Source organism: Hemiscyllium ocellatum, chromosome 4 (assembly GCF_020745735.1).
Source record: "Hemiscyllium ocellatum isolate sHemOce1 chromosome 4, sHemOce1.pat.X.cur, whole genome shotgun sequence".
Classification (NCBI taxonomy): domain Eukaryota; kingdom Metazoa; phylum Chordata; class Chondrichthyes; order Orectolobiformes; family Hemiscylliidae; genus Hemiscyllium; species Hemiscyllium ocellatum.
In genome coordinates, this window is record NC_083404.1 from 126,713,406 (window position 1) to 126,733,663 (window position 20,258).

General features: G+C 41.5%; 1 protein-coding gene across 1 annotated transcript in view; it reads left to right on the forward strand.

Moving 5' to 3' along the window:
• rab31 (RAB31, member RAS oncogene family) overlaps positions 1 to 20,258 on the forward strand; it is an 87,958-nt gene that overhangs the window by 8,660 nt on the left and 59,040 nt on the right. Inside the window, exons 2-3 of the mRNA XM_060823853.1 lie at positions 5,571 to 5,650; positions 5,750 to 5,831. Of these exons, the coding sequence (XP_060679836.1) occupies positions 5,571 to 5,650; positions 5,750 to 5,831 (162 nt within the window). The remainder of the gene's footprint in view (positions 1 to 5,570; positions 5,651 to 5,749; positions 5,832 to 20,258) is intronic.

Below are 20,258 nucleotides of genomic sequence, written 5' to 3' on the forward strand. Positions count from 1 at the left end.
GAGGGAAATATATCTTTGGGGGTCCGTGATATATTTCCCTCCCGACCCCTTTAAGTCTCTCTCGTTTGATCCACACAACCTACCAGCCCACATCCCACTCCCAGTAACTTCCCTTGCCACCGCAGGAAGTGCAAAACCTATGCCCACATCTCCCCTCTCATCTCCATCGAAGGCCCCAAAGGATCCTTCCACATCTGACAGCAATTTACTCAAACCACCGCCAATGTCATCTCCTATATCTGTTGCACCAATGTGGTCTCCTCTTCATCAGGGAGACAAAGCATCAACTTGCAGGTTGTTTCAGACAACATCTCTGGGACACCCGCACCTACCAACCCTGCCGTCCCATGGCTGAACATTTCAACTTCCCCTCCCTCTCCACTAAGGACATGCAGATTCTGGGGCTCTTCTATTGCCAAACCCTTAGCACCTGTTGCCTCGAGGAAGAACACCTCATATTATGCCTCGGGATCCTGCAACCACATGGGATCAATGTGGATTTCACCAGTTTCCTCATTTCCCTTCCCCCCCTCCCCCCCACATTATTCCAGTCCCAAGCTTCCAACTCGGCACTGCCCTCTTGACCTGTCCATCATCTTTCCCATTTATCGGCTCCACTTTCCTCTCTGACCAATCACCTTCTCCCTCACCTTCACCTACCTATTGCATTCCCAGTTACCTTCCCCCCCAGCCCTACACCCCTCCCATTTTTCTCTCAGTTCCCCGGCCCACAAGTCTCATCCTTGATGAAGGGCTTTTGCCCGAAACATCAATTCCCTCTGCTCCTCGGATGCTGCCTGACCTGCTGTGCTTTTCCAGCAGCATACTCTTGACTCTGATCTCCAGCATCTGCAGTCCTCACTTTCTCCTGAAGAAGCATATCAGCCATGATTAAATGGTGGAGCAGAACTGATGGGACGAATGACTAATTCTGCTCCTGTATCCTATGGTTTTACAGTCTATATAAAGGTGGCAAATAGGGTTAAGAATGCACCAAATAAAACATACAGAATCTTGGCTTTCATAAATGAGGCCTTTGAGCATCTTTGATCATTTTTTTAAGGAAGATTTGGAGAGGGTACAGAAAAGACTGACAGGATAGGGCCCACGGATGAGGAACGTCAGCCCTATGGGTGGATTGAGGAAGCTTCTTGGATAGGGAAGATGAAGAGGACCTTTGTTCAAGATGTGGAAAACCATACAGGGTCTGAACAAAGTAGGTGAGAAAACAATTGCTCTTGGCAGGCAGAAGGATTGAGAACCAGAAGGCACAGATTTAAGGTGATGACCAGAAGAAGCCATGATGACATGAGGAAAACGCTTCTAGACTGGGAGTGGTTAGGATCTGGAATACATTGTCTGAGAACATGTTGGAGACAAATTCAATCTAGCCCTTCAAAAGAGAATTAGATAATGTTTCCGAAGAGAAGTCAGGAAAATGAGTGAAATGAGTTGCTGAGAGTTGACTTAAAAATGATATACTATAAACATCGCAATTGACAATGTTGACATCCCATCATTAGCCTCATGCCATTCAGCCTGGCTGTGTGTGTGTGTGTATGTGTGTGTGTGTGTGTGTGTGTGTGTGTGTGTGTGTGTGTGTGTGTGTGTGTGTGTGTGTGTGTGTGTGTGTGTGTGTGTCTCTCTTGAGAAAAGAGGCTGATTTTCTGTATTTAGCCTGCACTTCTTTCACTTCATCGAATATTACTATTCTATGAATACTAGTAAAACATGAAGACTGTAATTCTGCTTCAAAGAAGCGACTCATTGGCAAGTTCCCGAAAACATATACATTTTTAAATGCAAACTGTGCAGAAAGCAGCCACAAATTTCGAAATGACGATGAGATGCTGAAATTGGTATCAGCCAAATTCAGGATATTTCCTGTTCACTTACATTTATTATTTTTTCAGCTGGATTCTCAGTTTTGCTCTTTCTGTCTACGATGGTCAGTCTGTGACAGTGCATTTTTTAAAATTGTAATGGGTTGCTGTGCCTGAGTTCTATTTTGAGAGAGAATTGTTGCTACCTTCATGCTACTTTTCATCCTTAAAAGAATTGACAGATACAAAACACTTTCTGCACTTTGCAAAGCTTTGTAGTAAATGAGTCATGTTGAGGAAAAAAGGGTATTCCTGATGAAGGGCTTATGCCCGAAACGTCGAATTTCCTATTCCTTGGATGCTGCCTGACCTGCTGTGCTTTAACCAGCAACACATTTTCAACTGTGATCTCCAGCATCTGCAGACCTCATTTTTAACTATACATTATATTCGCAGAATGTCATTTTCAAAACCAGTCATTGCAATTTCAGCCCTGGTCATGCTGAACGAAAGCCAAGTGCTTACTTTTAAGGAACAGACTGAAATTGAAATGGAATGGCATTGCTCAGCTGTTCTTGGTTCAAATCATATTGTCCCTATGGAAGTACCTGAGTTCAACGTGACTTAGACAATGGTGGCAATGGTGAATTTCATTGTCTATGTATCTCTCTGATGGGCCAGCTCAGTCTTTTGACTGACTGAGGGAAAGACCAGAATCTCAAACTTAAGAATGGTTTCTGAAGCAACAGTGATCTTCAAGCTCAGACGTACTCAACAGTACCATCGTCTCCAAAGCCAACCTGTGCTGCCTTGAGCTATGAATCACTCAACCTGTTCAATAGAGCAGGACAGTCAACCATATGACTCTAGACTCCTGAATCAATTGCTTCATTCAGAATTCATTGAGACGTCCAGGATGACAGCAGAAACATTTGACCGATATCCTCAGTGCATTCCTGAAGAGGTCAAATATATCCAGCTATGTATGGGAGCCCCTAGTGTGTGAAGAAACAAAATAGAGAAGTGTCATTCAGGAAAGCACTGATCACATTGAGAGAATTGAACGGGAACATAGAGGTGGACCTCCAAATGACCCATCTCGCCATCCTGTGGAGCATCATTTGCCCCTCAGATGATAGAGTCCGCATATGGTTCATTCTGAAATACAGTTGAAGAAAACTGACAATCGTTCAGATGTCAAATGAACAAGTGGCTGAAACATTGTCACCACTTTTATGCTGTTGTCTAATTTTAGAATCACTCTTGCTATTTTCTGCAGTGTGATCTTTACGTTCGGATCTGATGATTGCCTATATAGATATCGAGGGCACTTCTGCTGAGTGCTACTGACTGTAGCCCTGACCTGTGTTTCAGTTGTGTTTGGAAAAAACGTATAATATATTCTAATAATTAATACAATGTCTTGAGACTGTTCATCTTACAGAAGTAGTTCATAAAAATCTTCATCTCTTTGTCGAGTTATTGAAGTTGTTACTTCATTTTGAAAATCCACCTGCGTTTCAATAAGGAGGTCATGCCAGGAGCAGCATTGGGAATTCCTGAAAATAAAGTGCCAATCTGATGAAGCTACAAAACTGGTGACTTTTACACCAAACAGCATCAGCAGCAAGTGCTAGATGAGTTTAGAAATTCCATAACCAGCAAATCAGTCTTTCTACGTCCAGTCGTGAATGGTGGCGGGCGGTTCAATAACTCACTGGAAGAGGAGGCCCCACAAATATCCCGTTGCTCAACGATTGGGGAGTCCATCACATCAGTGCAAAAGATAAGCCTGAAGCACTTGCATCCATCTTCAGCCAGAAGTGCCGAATGGATGATCAGTCTTGGCCTCCTCAAGTGGTCCCCACCATCACAGATGACAGTCTTCAGGCAATATTTTTCACTCCACGTGCTGTCAGAGAATGAGGCACTGGACACTGCACAGGCTGTGAGCCCTGACAATGTCTGGTCATAGCACTGAAGACTTTCACTCCAGAACATATCATGTCCCTAGACAAGCTGTTCCAGAATAGCTACAACTCTGGCATCTTCCCAACAATGTGAAAAATTGCCCAGTTATGTTCTGCTCACAAAAAAAGAGACGCCACATCCAACTTGGCCCAATATGGCTACTTTCAATGCGCGTCCAAGTTCTTTTCTTTATTTGTTCACAGGATATGTGTGTCACTGGCTAGGCTAGCCTTTATTATCCATCTCTAACTGACCTAGAGCAGGTGGTGCTGAGCTGCCTTCTTGAAGTGCTTCAGTCCAATCAGGATGGTGTTTGACTTGCAGATAATAGTATACTCACATGTCTGCTGTCCTTAGCCTTCTCGGTCCCAGGTTTGGAAGGTGCTGTTAGAGGAGTCATTGTGAGTTGCTGCAGTGCACCTTGTACATTGTGAACACTGTACAGAGTTATTTCTTTATATTTTTGATTGTGGGATGAAGTGGGAAAAGAACTAATTTAAGAAACTGAGGATTATTGAAGAACTACTGTGCTTTTTAAAAACAAGCAATCTAACATACTTTGAAAGTGCTGTTTACACAGTTACTTGTACAAGCAGTGGGGGAGACTAGTTTGTAGATGAGCTGGAATCAAAGGGTTTATAAGAATGAAGGCTTGACTGACAACAAGTAGCTATTTGGTTTGTGGACGGGTGACCAGTTGCCAATGACAAAGGCCTTCTGCCTGCCAATAAGTATTGGCTCCCAGGTAGCTGATCAGCTTGGGGTGGGAATATTTTAGGAAAAACCATCAGAAGCAAAAGGAGCTGCTTGTGCTCTGCAGTAAAATGCAACCTGAAGAGGGCCAAATCATTTCTCCTTTCTAGTTGCTGTAAGCTGTGAACTTGAACTGATTAAAGTCAAAGACCTTGTATAATTATGAACCAGCTATTCTGTGCTTTCTGGAAGCAAGTGCAAGTAAACCCTGTGAACTGGGAGCTGTACTCCCAGTCTTTCCCTCCACCCATCAGACCATTTGTTTTCTATCTGTATATGTGCAGGAAGTGGAGTATATACAGCCTAAACTTATATATTCACAGGATTATTTATTTATTATTTATTCATAATTATTTATCTGTAGTTACAATTTATACGTTTGTTATAGTATTAATAATTCTCATAAAGTACAGGAATCTGGTCTGTGCTTTCAGTCACTCTGAGTCTGAAAGGATGGTAACTTGAGGAGCTCTGTGTACTTTTTCAACTCTTTAACGATTATGACGACTCCAAGAATAATAGGGCTTGATTTCCAGTGCGTCATCCAAGTGAGGTTTGAAAACACTCCTGCCACTGTGCATTGATGAATAAGAGGGGGATGGGGTACTGGTTAAGTGGGCTTATAGTGTCAAGCTTCTTCAGTGCAGGAGCTGGACCCATCCAGGCAAGTCGAGAGAATTCCAATAAACACCTGAATTGTGCCTTGTAGGCAGCGAACAGTCTCATGTCACTAGGAAAAGACATACTGTGTTAGCTCATCTCAGCTGATGTGTCACATTTAGCTTCAGTAGAAGGGAGGGGAATAAAGAATGAGGAGCGCAAGCAAGAAAAATGTTTGATTATTCCATAATCATTTCTACCAGACTGAGAACAACTCATTTAATATAAACGAAGTTTGGAGTTTGACCTGTCTAGTTTGATTGCTTCATCTAGAAGCACACTTTGTAAAACAGGTTTTAAAAAAAAATGTTGACTTACCAAATAATGCTGTGATCTAATTCTTTGCTTGTTTAATGGTTTTAGGATACTGGTGTTGGGAAGTCGAGCATAGTATGCCGATTTGTTCAAGACACCTTCGATCTCAATACTCTGCCCACTATTGGGTGAGTTCTGGCAGATTTCCGATATTTCTCCTGTTCTGAGAGTTTTAGCCCTCTATTGTTTTGAGACTAATGTCTTGCCTATTCTGGACTGATTTCCAGTGCCTCATTCATGACTAAGACTGTGAGCTGTGGAAATGAGCTCCATAAGTTTCTGATTTGGGACACAGCTGGCCAAGAACGGGTACGTAACTTCGCATGTTTTCATTTTGTGGTTTAAAAAAAATCTATACTGTATATTGTTGTTTTCGCAGAGGTCCAGGGAAATCTGACTGTGAGTAAGTAGGTTGGAATCACATAAGAGTAACGCAAGCAAACATAATTATGCATTAGATGAGGGCTAAGTCTGTATGTTTCGATAACACTTGGAGTTGAAGCCAAAGTTTTGTTTCACTGAAAGATAACTTTATTTTGTTTCTCTTATTCCTGGGGCACTGGGGACTTCTATAAACGAGTGGCTTGGTCTTTTCTATGGACAGTAAGTGGAGAGTAACTTCTATCCTCTTGTGCAAGTTCACTAAATAATACATGTAGATCCCACAGTCAAGCTCAGAACATCATGTTATCATGGTACGGGTTTTGCAACTGAAGATATCACAATCTTTTTAATGTGGGCTTGCTATGGCATTTCAGTTGATTGCATAATTTGGGAGAGGCCTATTTTTGTTGCTTATGTTGCATGATCAAATAAAACGATTCTCCATTTACAAACCTTTGCGTCAGCTTCTTAAAACATTTGTTCCACTTTGTAGCAATGGTTGTCTCTTGTTTCATTTACTTTATTTGTGTTTTTGTTGGTGCATTACCTTGCACACTTGTTTATACCTGATTTTTGTTTTTGAAATATTTTTCCAAGAATCGTTTTGTAGCTGGTTTTCACTTGTGGCCCCTGAATGTGGGCAGAATGCACAAATTTTTGGGCATTCCAATGTGGTTCTAAATTTCTAAGAGGAAGATCAGATCCTCAGCAGCCAAGAAGAGCAAGAGTAAATCCCAGTTTTGGGACTGACATTTACTGATCCTGAGGGGTCATGACAAGGCGGATGTGGAAAGTATGTTTTATGGGAGAGACTGGAACTAGAGATCACTTTTAAAAATAAGTGTTCCCTCATTTAAGACAGAGATGAGGAGAAATTACCTTTCACAGATGCTGGTGAAACTTTGGAACTCTCTTCCTGAAAGGCGAAGGAAGAAGAGTCTTTAAATATTTTTAAGATCGTGGTGGATAAATTCTTAATGAGGAAGAGGGTGAAAGCTCATACCCCACATTCCCACCTACTTCCTATCAGGCCAACTGTGAGTTTATTTAATGGCTGCACAGATTTGTGGGGCCGAATGGCCTATATCAGCTCTTAATTCACATGTTCTAGGATTTCAACTCACATTAACTCGATTATTCTAACATAACCGCCACTTTACCGTGACCTCATATCATTCCACTGATGTGTAACTTTAATCAACTTGTCTGCCTTCAACTTGTCCAGAAGAACCACTTTTGGTATCTCAAGGGTAGCTGGAATGTAGATGTAACATCTCTGAGTCTGAACTGAAGCATTATGGGAATGAATGTCATAGGCTGAAAATGTCAAGACATGTTCATTAGCATCTTAAATCTGCAAATGTAACATAGAGTAGCTTTGTCCTCTCAGTCCTTTCTGTGGGGACAAAATGCCAGAACACAAGGAATTACTGACAGATTTGATAATTCCAGGAATTCCGAAAACATTCCCCCGTGGCTGGCTGTGGTCATATATTGCATCGAAAAGTCCCCCTCAACCATGTGATCCAACTACTTAGAAAGACAAGGAGAACAGACACATGGGAGCATCACCACTTTCAGGTTCCTCTCCAATCCACAAACTTAATCCTAACTTGACCCTATTTTACCATTCCTTCCATACTACAGAACCAAAATCCTAGACCTGCCTTGACAGCAACATTGTGAATGTATCTGCTCAAATGGATTGCAGTAGTTCAACTAGGCAGCTCACCATCATCTTTTGAAGGACAATTAGGAATGGACAACAAATGATGAGACTGTACCTTAGAGCTTTTTACTCTCTTCAGAAGGAAACGGCCTAGTATTGAGGGAAGAAAGCTAGATTACAAGTTTTTGAGGCCGGGTAGACTGCTGACCCTGATCACCAAACAAAAATAAATAGTTAGCTTGCTATTCTTGTACCAAATAAGATACAAAACATCAATTATATATAGTACTGAAAAAAATCCCCTGGTTCCACTTGATAGCATGAAATGCAAACTTGACTCTTAATTAAGTAAAAAAACACAAGGGGTATCACTGATGTGTTTCCTTTTACGACCTCAGGGGCTGTCCTAAAGAGCTTTACGAATATTAAAATATTCTTGAAATGCAATCACTATTGTGATGGAGGGAACAGTGCCAACCAAATTGCAGACAGCTACATCCCAGAAATTGCAATGAGTTTCAAGACAAGGTAAACCACTTTTAGTGAAGGATTAATGATGGCCCGGATACTAAAGGAATTCCCTGCTCATTTTCCAGTTGCATTGTGATGTGATTTCTGTCTCGTCTAAAATATTCACAATGATATCTGTAATAGAAGGGTCAAAGAAGGAGACTGGAAAAATAATAATCTTGAGTTGAGCATGGAACTTGGGAGGTTAGACTGGGAGAAAAGATTGGTAAACAGAGAGATCAAACAGTAATGCAAATAATACTAGACTGATGATCAAGAGAAAATTCACTTGAAGATATTTGTTTAAAAACTATACAATAACAGTAGTAGGGTGGCACAGTGGCTCAGTGGTTAGCACTATTTCCCCACAGTGCCAGGGACCTGAGTTCAATTCCACCCTTTGGCGACTGTCTGTGTGGAGTTTGCACATTCTCCCCATGTCTGCCTGGGCTTCCTCGGGTTCTCCGGTTTCCTCCTACAGTGCAAAGATGTGCAAATTAGGTGGATTGGCCATGCTGAATTTCCCAGGGGTGTACAGGTTGGATGGATTAACCATGGGAAAGGCAGGGTTACAGAAATCGGATAGGGGACTGGGTCAGGGTGGGATGCTCTTTGGAGGGGAGTGTGGATTCGTTGGACTGAATTGCCTGCTTCCATACTATGGGGATTCTGATATGATTCAGTAATAAAACACCAAGATGAACAAAGATGTAAAGATAAAATGGAAATTGATGAGAAGTACACAAGCAATCAAAGAAAGCATATCAGAAGAGAATATGAAGAGGTTAGAAAATAGGTTTGACAAAAAAATGATAAAGGGAAAAGAAGCAATAAAATTAAGTTATTAAGGAAAATGAAAACAAATAGTATGAACCAAAACAAAATCGGGATTTGGATAGGACCACAAAAGATGCTCAAAAGAAAGTCATAGATAATGTCAGTAAAAAGATAACAGGAATACTACAAATCTGAAATGAAAATAGAAAGTGCTGGAGAAATTCAGCTGGTCTGGCAGCATCTGTACAGCGGGAAAGAGAGAGAGAGAGAGAGAGAGAGATGCTGACGTTTCAAGACTGACATGACACTTTGTCAGAACTACGGAATTACTTCGCCTGAGTAATGTTTTGCTTGTCCATGAGATTCCATCACTAGGTAAGACAGAATTTATTGCTCATTCTTAATTACCCTAACGAAGGTGACAATGAGCCACTTCCTCAAATCACTGCAGTCAACATCATTTAGGGATATGCTGCTAGGAAGGAGGATCCAGGATTTTGACCCAATATCAAAGACTAAGAACATCAATATTGTTTCGCGTCAGCACAGTGTACGACCTGCAAGGGAACGTGCGGGCTTTGTTAGGGAATCTCAAGTGAGTTTAGAAGAAGAAAACATTCTGAGGGGGCCATTTAAGGTGGAAACAAAGAGTTAAACAAACAAATCAAATTAGGGAGGCTGAAAGTCCTGGTCTATTCATGTTCTTAAAAAAAAACAATTGGCAAGATGGAGCAGAGTGTCTGATACATATACTAATGTGATTCTTTCATTTAAAATGGAAAAGAGAACAAGTCCAGAGCTCATAATCTCGTTAATTTAACAACAACAGCAGGAACCTGTCAGCTGGGCTCGTCTGCTCCATTCTCCAGACTGTTTATTCCCTATCCTCATTGCTATGGTGTCTACTCAGGGTCAGGGGTTTCTGCCATGGGTCTCCAAGTGACTGAACAGGCTAATTCTCCGGCCACAGATCTTTGAACACTTAGAGCAGGATGTCCCATGAGGTAATAGGATGTGTCCTATGGAGAGTTTACTCCTTTTCTTTCCTTCCCTCCACTCAGCTCGTTGTTTAATAAACTTGTGAACCAAGTGTGCACATAGTGTTCCCTTAAAAGGTTGGTGACATATTCAGACCAATCCAGATAATCGATTGGTGTTCTAAAATAATGTCACGTTGTGGTTTTCTCTACCTCACAGCATTGTGTCTGTGGGGATCTGCCAAAACAAATCATTGTACAAGCTCCCTTTTGATCACTGACAGAGATTCATGTCTTCCCTTAGCCGATTTGCCAATGTTTTGATGTTCTCTGTAGACTCTGGGCCCTGTTTTCATGATGTCATCTTTGGCAATCGCCTTTTTCATTTCTTGGCCAAAGTATTCATTGAATGTGATGTTATCACATGAAGAATATTCCAAACAAACAAGTTGCCAAATGGTCCTTTGAAAAACTTTAATCTTATTCCTAGTTCAATAATAAAACATGTTTCAAGGAGATGTGCTTTTATAATTCGTTAGACAGAATGCCAACCTATTTATCCAACAGTATGTCTAAAGTTTTGATTTTATAATCCTCTTAAACTCAAACTGTGCAGCTTATAGAACCGGTATAGTGCTCAAATGAAGGTACATATTGAGACATAGCTTTCTGCCAGCAATCTTGCTTTTCAGTCAGCAACTTGTGGCTTTAAGCCCCTTTCTAGATACTTGAGCTGAAGACTAAAAATGTCACAAACCAGTGTAATGTGACATTATTTTACAAATGTAATGATGTAGCAGAGATTTTTTTAAAATCCTTGATGTTATTAAGAAGGGGAACTTGCTGCTGATTGATTCATGTGGCTGAAAATGGACTTTAATCGTAACAAGGAATAAACTGTGTGAAACCACTAGCTGTGAGTAACCCAATTTGAATGTGGAATCTACTGCACTTGGAGATACTTAGGTTGGGAGGCAGGAAGGGGACACCCAGAGCCCTGCTACCTTCTTGACTCTACCTGGATTAAGTTTGGTTTGGGAAGAACATGGTCAGCCTTCCAGCCATGCTGCTATTTGAGGCCCTTGTAAGTGGTCAGTTAAAGACCACTTGAGGGCATCAGTCTCCTGTTGGGATTAACCCAGCTGCAGGTGGACATGCTGCCATGCAACATGCAAAACTGGACTTGGTGCCTGAAGGGATTGAGTATGGGGCACAGGGAGCCTACCTACTGCTCATACTTCTGAATCCCTGCATCTTGTCTCTCCATGACCCCTAACCTGAGATACGCTCCCCTCCCCACCACCAAAAATGACAGAATATTTAGCCCTGGGTCTCCTGTGACATTAGGGGAGAATTTTCTGTCACTGGTCAAAACATCCAGATGTCGACCCACTACTGGCTGATTGACATGAAGTTTGATAGCCCTCCCTTGGAAGAATCAATGCAGCTGCCTTGCCAGTTCTCAAGCCAGATGACAAGATTCCTGATGCCTCAAAAAGATTATGCCAGAAATAACTCCAGCTGATTTTTGGAAAAAAAAACCTTAAGAGCAATGTGATAGTTGTATTGGTATACAACAGCCAGTTTGTTCATTTAAAGAAAAGTTCACAGAATTTTGAAATTTGGATAGTTGTATCTCTGAGCTCAAAAGAACTATCTTAAATTTTAACATCTTCTCAAAGACCTTCAAATGGGTATAATTCGCAGAAATTTCTAATGGTGGTGAATTAATCCCTGGCAGTGCCCACTTCTACACTGATTTTTATTTAAAACCTAGCATTCTCAGTAGAATCTTGATTTGTGCTGAGTTCAATTTGTGTTTAACATTTTTCATTCCTTTTGCGAATGTTGCACTGATTTTGGTTGAATTATGCCCAAAGGAATGGGGCAAGGAATGGAAATGGGGTGCTCTGATTTAGGATTTATGGTGCTTAGAGCTGACCTTTCCAGACTTGGGGGTGAAGTTATTGCAACCAGAGCAAACCAGCAAGCAAGAAACGGAAGTACAAATTACTGATAATAGTGAAAAAAATGGCAGGTGTCAAATGCTTGATAGTGTATTTTGAAAGGACACAAAATAAATGATAGTTCTTTATATGGTAATGATGTGAGCATTGTGAAGACGCTGTCACTTTGAAAAGGTTACTTTAGTGTCATAGAGATATACAGCACAGAAACAGACCCTTCCGTCCAATTTGTCCATGCTGATCAGATATCCCAAATTAATCTAGTCCCATTTGCCAACACTTGGCCCTTACCCCTCTAAACTCATTCCATTCATATACCCATCCAAGTGCCTTTTAAATGTTGTAATCGTATCAGCCTCAATCTCTTCCTCTGGCAGCTCATTCCATACAGTCACCACCCTTTGCACGAAAAGGTTGCCCCTAAGGTCCCTTTTAAACCTTTCCCCATTAACCCTAAACCTATGTCCTCTAATTCTGGACTCCTCCAATCCAGGGAAAAGACCTTGTCTATTTACCCTATCTATGCCCCTCATGATTTTTTTTTTGAAGAGGGGTTATAAAGGCAGAGATGCTGAAGACTCTAGCTTTAAAAGACCTATCGGTTTTTTTATGAAACAATTTAACAAATGAAGGGGAATGGCCAGTTCTCCAAGTTTAGGCTTTATAGTTTTTTTGAGCTTAGCTGTCAAAAGATGTGTAAGTTCAGAAGAGTTGCAAGCTTCAGTAAAGAATTCCTCTGATTTCTTCTGAAATCCCTCTCTGGATGCTGTTCCCTCCTGCCTGTAAGAATCTGTGCCTGAATTTACCAAAGAGTGTCTTTATGGGATGTTACTACATTGCTATGGTTAATCAGTAATAGGTACTCTATCAGGTCGGTTAATTAAGTTACTCTAAATTCTGCTTTCTTTTGTTTGTGTTTCAACTGTAGTGTTTAAATCAATTCTGTTTTGCCAAAGCTACCTTCTTCAAATATTTTGAGGGGCCTATGACCTGGTCCATAAAAGCACTGTTTCATGCAAAAATATCTGAAAGATGATTTATTTCAGTTTTCACTTCCTTTTTTAAGAGGTTTCCATCCATCATTCCCTAATTGCAAGGGCAGGTCACTGACCTGCACTCACGGTTCTGTTAGTGTGACTCAGACAGAAACCACTTGTTAACTGACATCCAATAGCTTGCTGAGGTAACGTCCATCTGGACTTATCCTGAAGTTGGATGGAGCTGTGGGAATTGACAATGGGACAATGGTGGGAGGTAGTACAGTCAGATAGAAGGGAAGAACAGAAAATCCCCTTTGTGAATATTTCTTTGAATGGCCCACTTTCAGATGGGAAGTTCATTGTGTGGAAGAATATAAAGATAAATATCCACATTCCATTGTTGCGTGATTCAATTCATCAACAGCTTTTGAATACCTGTCTTTAAAAAACATTGGAGAAAGGAATATAAGGGAATGCAATGATTCCATTTCCATTTTAGAAGTTCACATTCTCTATGCTGTGAGTGAACTGACCACTCTTTCAACTTTGTTTTCCACTATTGTCACCGAGATCAGGAATATCTGAAACTCTGAACTTTATCCTGTAACACATCTGCAAACCTTGTCTAGGCAGTCCATTGTCTTGGATTAACTTGCTTATACTTATCATTTTTAAGTAAACCTCAGTTTGTAGTTAGGGCTCTTCTGAGAGATACTGGCAGCTTGATTTGAAATCCTAAATCAGGCAGCCTGACTAGAGTGCTCAAGACAGACTGAAATTCACGGATTTAATTTTTTAACTGAGTGTGCTCAGCTCTATGCTGTGCACTTGATTTGTTTGCCAAGGACCAAAAGCTTCAATGCTGATGGCAATGTGTAGATTGAGGAAGCGGCAAATCAATTTTGCCAAGGCAGTAGAACTGAAACAAACACTCAGAAAGAAATATCTCCAACTGTTACAGAATAGGTCATACTGGTTAGAACAAATAGCTAATTCCCCCAAAGTATGATCTGTTTCATGTTATAGTTTGTACTCCCTAAAATCAGTTTGGCTTTGTTTGAAACTAATTTCATTACCATTCCACTAGGCAAAAGGAAATTTTGATTTAGTATTAAGATAAAATTTCAAACCCATGAAACGGCAGCCTGCACAATTTGGAAAGACAAGTGCTTCAGATATATCGGAACAGCACATCTCAAAGTTCCTGCCAAGCCACTCACCATCCTCACTTGGCAATATATCACTGACCCTTCACTAGATCAGATCCTGGAATTCCCTTCCGAAAGGCACTGTAGCTATCCCAACACCCCCAGGGCTGCAGATGTTCAAGAAGACAGCTGACCATCCTCTTGTCAAAGGGCAATTACGGACAGGCAATAAAGCCTTACCCAGCCCTTGATGTCCAAAGCTCCTGAACAGAAAAAGCACAGCCAACTCAGTGCTAACTCACTGTTCCAATCAGTGCCTTTGTGATCTACAATGACTCAGCCAGACAGTACTCAGGATAAACAAGTGGCAAATTGCTAAACAACATTGACAGCACACACCCCCTATGTGCTGCATTTCTAAAATTGTCTTTGCCCACATTTTTGCAAAATTACAAACCCCTTAACGATGAAAGAGCAAAGGGACCAGGCTGCACTGGAGATATTAGAGCACTCATCCAATAGCTTGACCTAAGAAACATTTTTTATGAGTATATAAAAGGTGTCCAGCTTGGGGAAGTTAACTAAGGCACAACCAGTCATTGAGGGTCAAAGAAGCTAGAATCAAAGGAGTGCTGAGATTTTGGGGGTGGAGGTGGGTTTTAGGGATGGAGAAAGGTATAAAAATAGGATGGATCATGGTTGTAGAGGGATTTCAATGCAAGGATAAGGATTTGAAGATTGAGGCAATGCTCGGAACCAATGTGGGTCAGCAAGCATTGGGTAAAAGATAAATGGGACTTTGTGCAAGCCAGCAGCACTATTTTGGATGAAGTTTATGGAGAGTGAAACCTATCTCGGTTTTAGTGATCCAACCTCCACAGACTCTTGCAGCAAAGAATTCCATGGATTCAGTACTCTCTGAGAGAAGAAATTGTTGCTTACCTCCATGTTAAATATGTGACCCCTTATTCTGAGATTATGCCCTCTCGTCTTGAACTTTCCCACAAGGGGATCTTTATTTACACTGTCAAGTCTCCAAGTTCGTCCTTAGTAAATTGCTTTGTAAATGGAAATTGAAATTTGCAGATTTAACATTACAGGTCAATCACGCTTAATCAGAACTTGTAGGTTGATCAGAAATGTTGGGCTGTGTTTCCCCAGCCCGTTGGTGATGGGCAGAATGGCAGCAAGGCTGGACCATGGCAATGGATGGTACAAGGAAGACTGCCCGTTGTCTCCCAGCTGCTGTGGCAGCTGTCCATTGGGAGGCTAATTCATCCAAGCATTTTACCAAGATCAGAACGACACGGCCTCTCTTGATGTGATCATTCGAAAAAACCCACGTGATCTCTCAGTGGAAGGTCCCTTCACCAAAATCACGATGGCTCCCTCCATGCCTTACCCATCACTGACATATCACATCCCACATCAAATCCCCTCCCCCCATCTCGATGCCAGGTCTCGCCTGGCCTCAGCTGCTCAAAATGAATGCGCTAGCTCTTCAAAGGAATCTAGGCCAATGAGGCATAATTTTTAAAGTGAGGGGCAAGAGATTTCGAAGGGCTTTGAGGAAACAAAATTTTACCCAGATGGTGGTGGGGTCTGACTGAGTGGGTAGATGAGGCAGGAACCCTCACGAGCTCTCAAAAATTACTTGGATAATTCAAGGCCACGGGCCAAGTACCAGACAGTGGGACGAGTGAAGGTAGGTTGGTGCAGAAATGGTGGGTCGAAGGGCCTCTTCAGTGCTGGATCACTCTGACTGTCACGCAAGATGTATCCTCAGCAATGATCACCATGAGTGGTGGTGCTGCTGAGTCGATGTTCTGGTTGAACCGGAAACCCTAGAGGCCTTTAATGGACCGATGATTGTTTACATCTGGTCAAAACGATGGAGTCAGAGTGGGTTCATCTCTCACTCGCATTCCTGGTGCAGTAGAAGTAACTGCATCTGAAGAAAATTCAACCCATGAGCTATACTTCTGTCTTGACAGATGCTGCTAGACCCATTGAGTATTTTCAGCATTTTCTGTTGTTTTCTACTTGCTCAGAACCCCAGTGTTCACCAATATTATTGTTTTTTGAGTTTAGGAATCTTCCAAATTTGGCTGAGCTTCAGAAAAAAAGCAGGAAAAGAGGCCGAGTCATCAACCTTGATAAAATACTCTGGCCTCCCGGTTTCACAACCAGTAACAAAAATAAATGTGGATTTCTCAAAAGGGAAGTGAGTCATTGCTCAGTGCTTGCTGCCTGAGGAGCTAAAAGCTACAGGGAGTGATCTTTCCGTTTCCCATAAAAGGAAGAATCAGTGTAAGACCTGTAAGTGACTCCTGCTCTGAAGTAGGATTACTCCAGACAGTACCAGTCATTTCTAAGTTTAACTAGTTTACTCTCCTCACTAACGCTTGCTGTGGAATGAAGAAGAAATCTATAAAAGCAAAGGGTTAAAAGAGTTTAAAAGATTGGACAACCCACAACCTTCAAAACCACTCCATGAGCCATCTTGATATTTTTCCGTCTGTGTGACTGTGCACATTTGCAGGTCCAGGATATGGGAAGGAAGGAATGAAAATATTTAACATTCTGGAATTTTCACCATCTGTGCTTAAACCAAGAACAGGCTGTACGTTTAATTTCCCATGTTTAAAAACAAAAGCCCCTTACAGAACAGTGTAGATACCAGTTTCAGTAAACTGTTAACCTTTGGCTGTCTTGTTTGTGGGGTCATAGTGCTTGTGGTTGTTCAGAAGGTGAAAAATTCTTTGTCCAGATCCTTTATGTCCTGCGCCTTCCTTTTTAATCTACACTAACTGCTCCTGCTGCTGCCAACAACAACAACTCACAAGAAGTGAACAGTCCAGGGATGCTTTCTGCACAAATGTTTGTAGGCAGCAGTACAGATTAATACAGCAGTTCACTACATACTGGGCTCTATAGACATAGGACTGAGTATTCCTGCCTCTGCCTGACTTGGATCAGAGGCTGGTGGGAGTTAAAAAGGGGACTGTATGATTCTAGAGGTCCCACATATCTTTTCCCATTGAGTGGGACTTTTAATGTCCCCCAGGGTGGCGGCTATATAGAACATTGGTTAGGCCACTTTTGGAATACCATGTGCAATTCTGGTCTCCCTTCTAGAAGAAAGGTGTTGTGAACCTTGAAAGGGTTCAGAAAAGATTGACAAGGATGTTGCCAGAATTGGAGGATTTGAGCTACAGGGAGAGGCTGAACAGGCTGGGGCCATTTTTCCTGGAGCATCAGAGGCTGAGGGGTGACCTTATAGAGGTTTATAAAAGCATGAGGGGCATGGATAGAGTGAATAGCCAAGGTCTTTTTTTCCCAGGATAGGCAAGTCCAAAACTAGAGAGCAAAGGATTAAGTTGAGAGAGAAAAGATTTAAAGGCGACCTAAGAGGCAACTTTTTAATCGTGTGGTGTGTGTATGGAATGAACTGCCAAAGGAAGTGAGGGAGCCTGGTACAACATTTAAAAGGCACCTGGATGGGTATATGAATAGGAAGGGTTTTGAGGGATATGAGACAAATGCTGGCAAATGGGGTTAGATTAATTTGGGGTGTCTGGTTAACATGGCTGAGTTGGATAGAAAGGTTTGTTTCCATGCTGTACACCTCTATGACTCGATTTCCTGCCTACACTGTTGTAAGGTGGGCATTTTAGAAATCTCACTATTTCCATGAAGTTCGGTCTATTTTACGAGGAGACATGGTTCCTGGTATCTCAGAAGTCATGAAACACAGGGAAGCTTATCACGTTTTCTATAAAGGTCAGATCAAAAGGTGGTAATAATTTCATATGGTGTAGCGTAATAATATGTTAAAGTTAAATAAGACTTTACAGTGATTAATAGTGGGAATTTGCTCAAAAAGGTAAGTTGGTCAACATTTTTGAAACTGACTAGATGCATTCGAGTTCTCTGGGGGACACATCCTTCCCCCAAGCCTTTATTTGATCTGAGATCTCAAGAGATCAGCATCAGTCACTGCCCTCCTGGTGAGTACAGAAGAGCTGCTGGCCTCTGATTGGTGACACTCTCAGTGGAGGTGGGTGGAGGAGGAAAAACTTCCTCCCTCAAGGTAGCTCCATCCTAGTGAAATGCCCAATGTCAAGTGCCTGAATGGAACCAGATGCAAAGGACATAGGGGTCTGTTTGGCAAATTAGCTGAGACCTGTGTTGGCTCCATAAGAGTCTGACTGCCTGAAAATTTAGCTATAGTGGTGAGGTTCAAAGTCAGAGTTGTCCCTACCTCTGGGCTAATAGTTCTGGGTTCAAGTCCCACCTCTCCTAGAGATGTTTCATTACATGCCTGAGCAGTCCAAATTGTTATTCAAACTTGTTTGTATAATGGTTATGGCAAACAGAAGATTCCAAATGCATTGTCTCCTATTGTTATACCATTTACCTTTACTTATGCAATGTCGGGAATTATTTAATCAGGAACTATTATTTGAAATAACTCCACAGAACCCACTATCTTGCCATCAAATCCACCCTTGACACCGATCCAGCTAGGTCAGCGCTGGTTTCTAGAGTGAATAGAACCTCTGACACTCCTGCCCTTATCTGTCAGCCAGGGCTCCCTGATTGGACCAGACTAACAACCCCAATCAGGAAACTTATATTCTATGAGGTCCACCGAGCTGACCTTATTACAATCACGACAGTTTTCACTGAGTGACATGAAAAATGTCCACCATGTCTTCTATCCTTCCAAGAGATGGAAAACAGGAAAACAAGCCAAAGTGGGTACAGGTAGGTATGAATGATGTGGTTAAATTTCCATCCAGGTCCATTAAAACACAAGATAAATGATAATGATCAATATTTAATCAACACAACACTTACAGAGAAAATAACAGAAGGGATAATATGTACCATTAATCTCTAGATGTATGTCTTTTTTTTAACCTCTGAATATCTTACTTTGATCATGATACTTAAAACTGCAAGCTTATGCTTGTGATTGGAATCATACGATGTAGGATTGAAGACACATGTACAATCTTAGAGTAATGTCAGCCTCTGAGCTATCAGGTTGAGAGTTCATGTAATGGAAACCAGAGCTCATGCATCTGCTAATAAACTACTATTAATTAGAATAGCTTTGCTGTACATTCACTTTTAAGTTCAGTTCTGTGTGACAGCAAAGCATACATATGCATCTGGTGGTCATTATGTTTTCTATGAGTTTTTTTTATTAGAATTAATAGAAAGTCATGTCTGTCAGAATTGAGGGGCTTTATGACATGGTAGATGTTTCAGATGTTAGAAACCACTTGGATCTCTGCCAAAATGAGCCCCTAAAGCAGTTTTAATTGTGGACTGACTTTTAAATGAGAGAGCCATAGGGTTGAAGGCTAAAAACTGGATTGAAATGTACAATGCACAAATGGAAAGATCTGTCAACTGTGCAATATGCATCACAGATAAATTACTTTTTTTTGTGCTGTCATTGACGATCTGGGATGCCATATGGCTGGAGCTGCTGTTCTAAGATTTCGGCCATTTGGAAGAGTTTTACCTCGTGAAATGACTTGCTGAATGATGTGGCAAGTTAAGACATGCAATGCCGTCTTATTGTCAGCTCAGCAGTTTTTCAACCAAGAACCTAGAAGGCTCCTCGATTAGCAAAGCTAGTAACAGTGATTGCTTTTAACTGGTGACTTTATAATACCATTTCCCATGCTGGATTCAGAGGGCTGGATTCTGATTCCCTTATTCTGCGGGCTTCTCACTCCATGGCCATGGCTAGGGCCTTCCCTCAGTCTGTCGGATAATTCTGTAGTTAATGATGTCCAATAAATCTAAATGGAGTGAACATGCTATATCCTGGACATCAGCTTCTCAGTGCTGTGGGCTGAGGGGAATAACCACTGACATTGGCAGAGGTGGTCCACTTTTGGAAGCTATTGGTAGTTTGCTTGCCTTCAAGTGACAGGCTTCGAGTCATGCTCCTGGACTTGGAGCACACTTGAGATGAGTAGACAGAAGCCTGCCTGGCCTCTCAGGTGAATGAGGAAGATCCTGCTGTACTCCAAGCAGGGACATTATCCCTGGCATTCTGTCAATGTTTGACCTTAATTAACAGGATAATCACAGTATTGTTGGCGACTGTTTGCTGTGTACAAATTGGCTGCTGTGTTTCCTCCATCACACCAGTGACTCTGTGTCAAAAAGCACTTCATTGGTCACAAAGCACTGTTTGGTGGTCATGGGTGCCAAGAGATAATTGCAAGTCTTATTTGAAATTAGTAAAGAACTAAACGATTTAAAGATCTGTTTACTAAAAACAAGTGCACAGGTGTG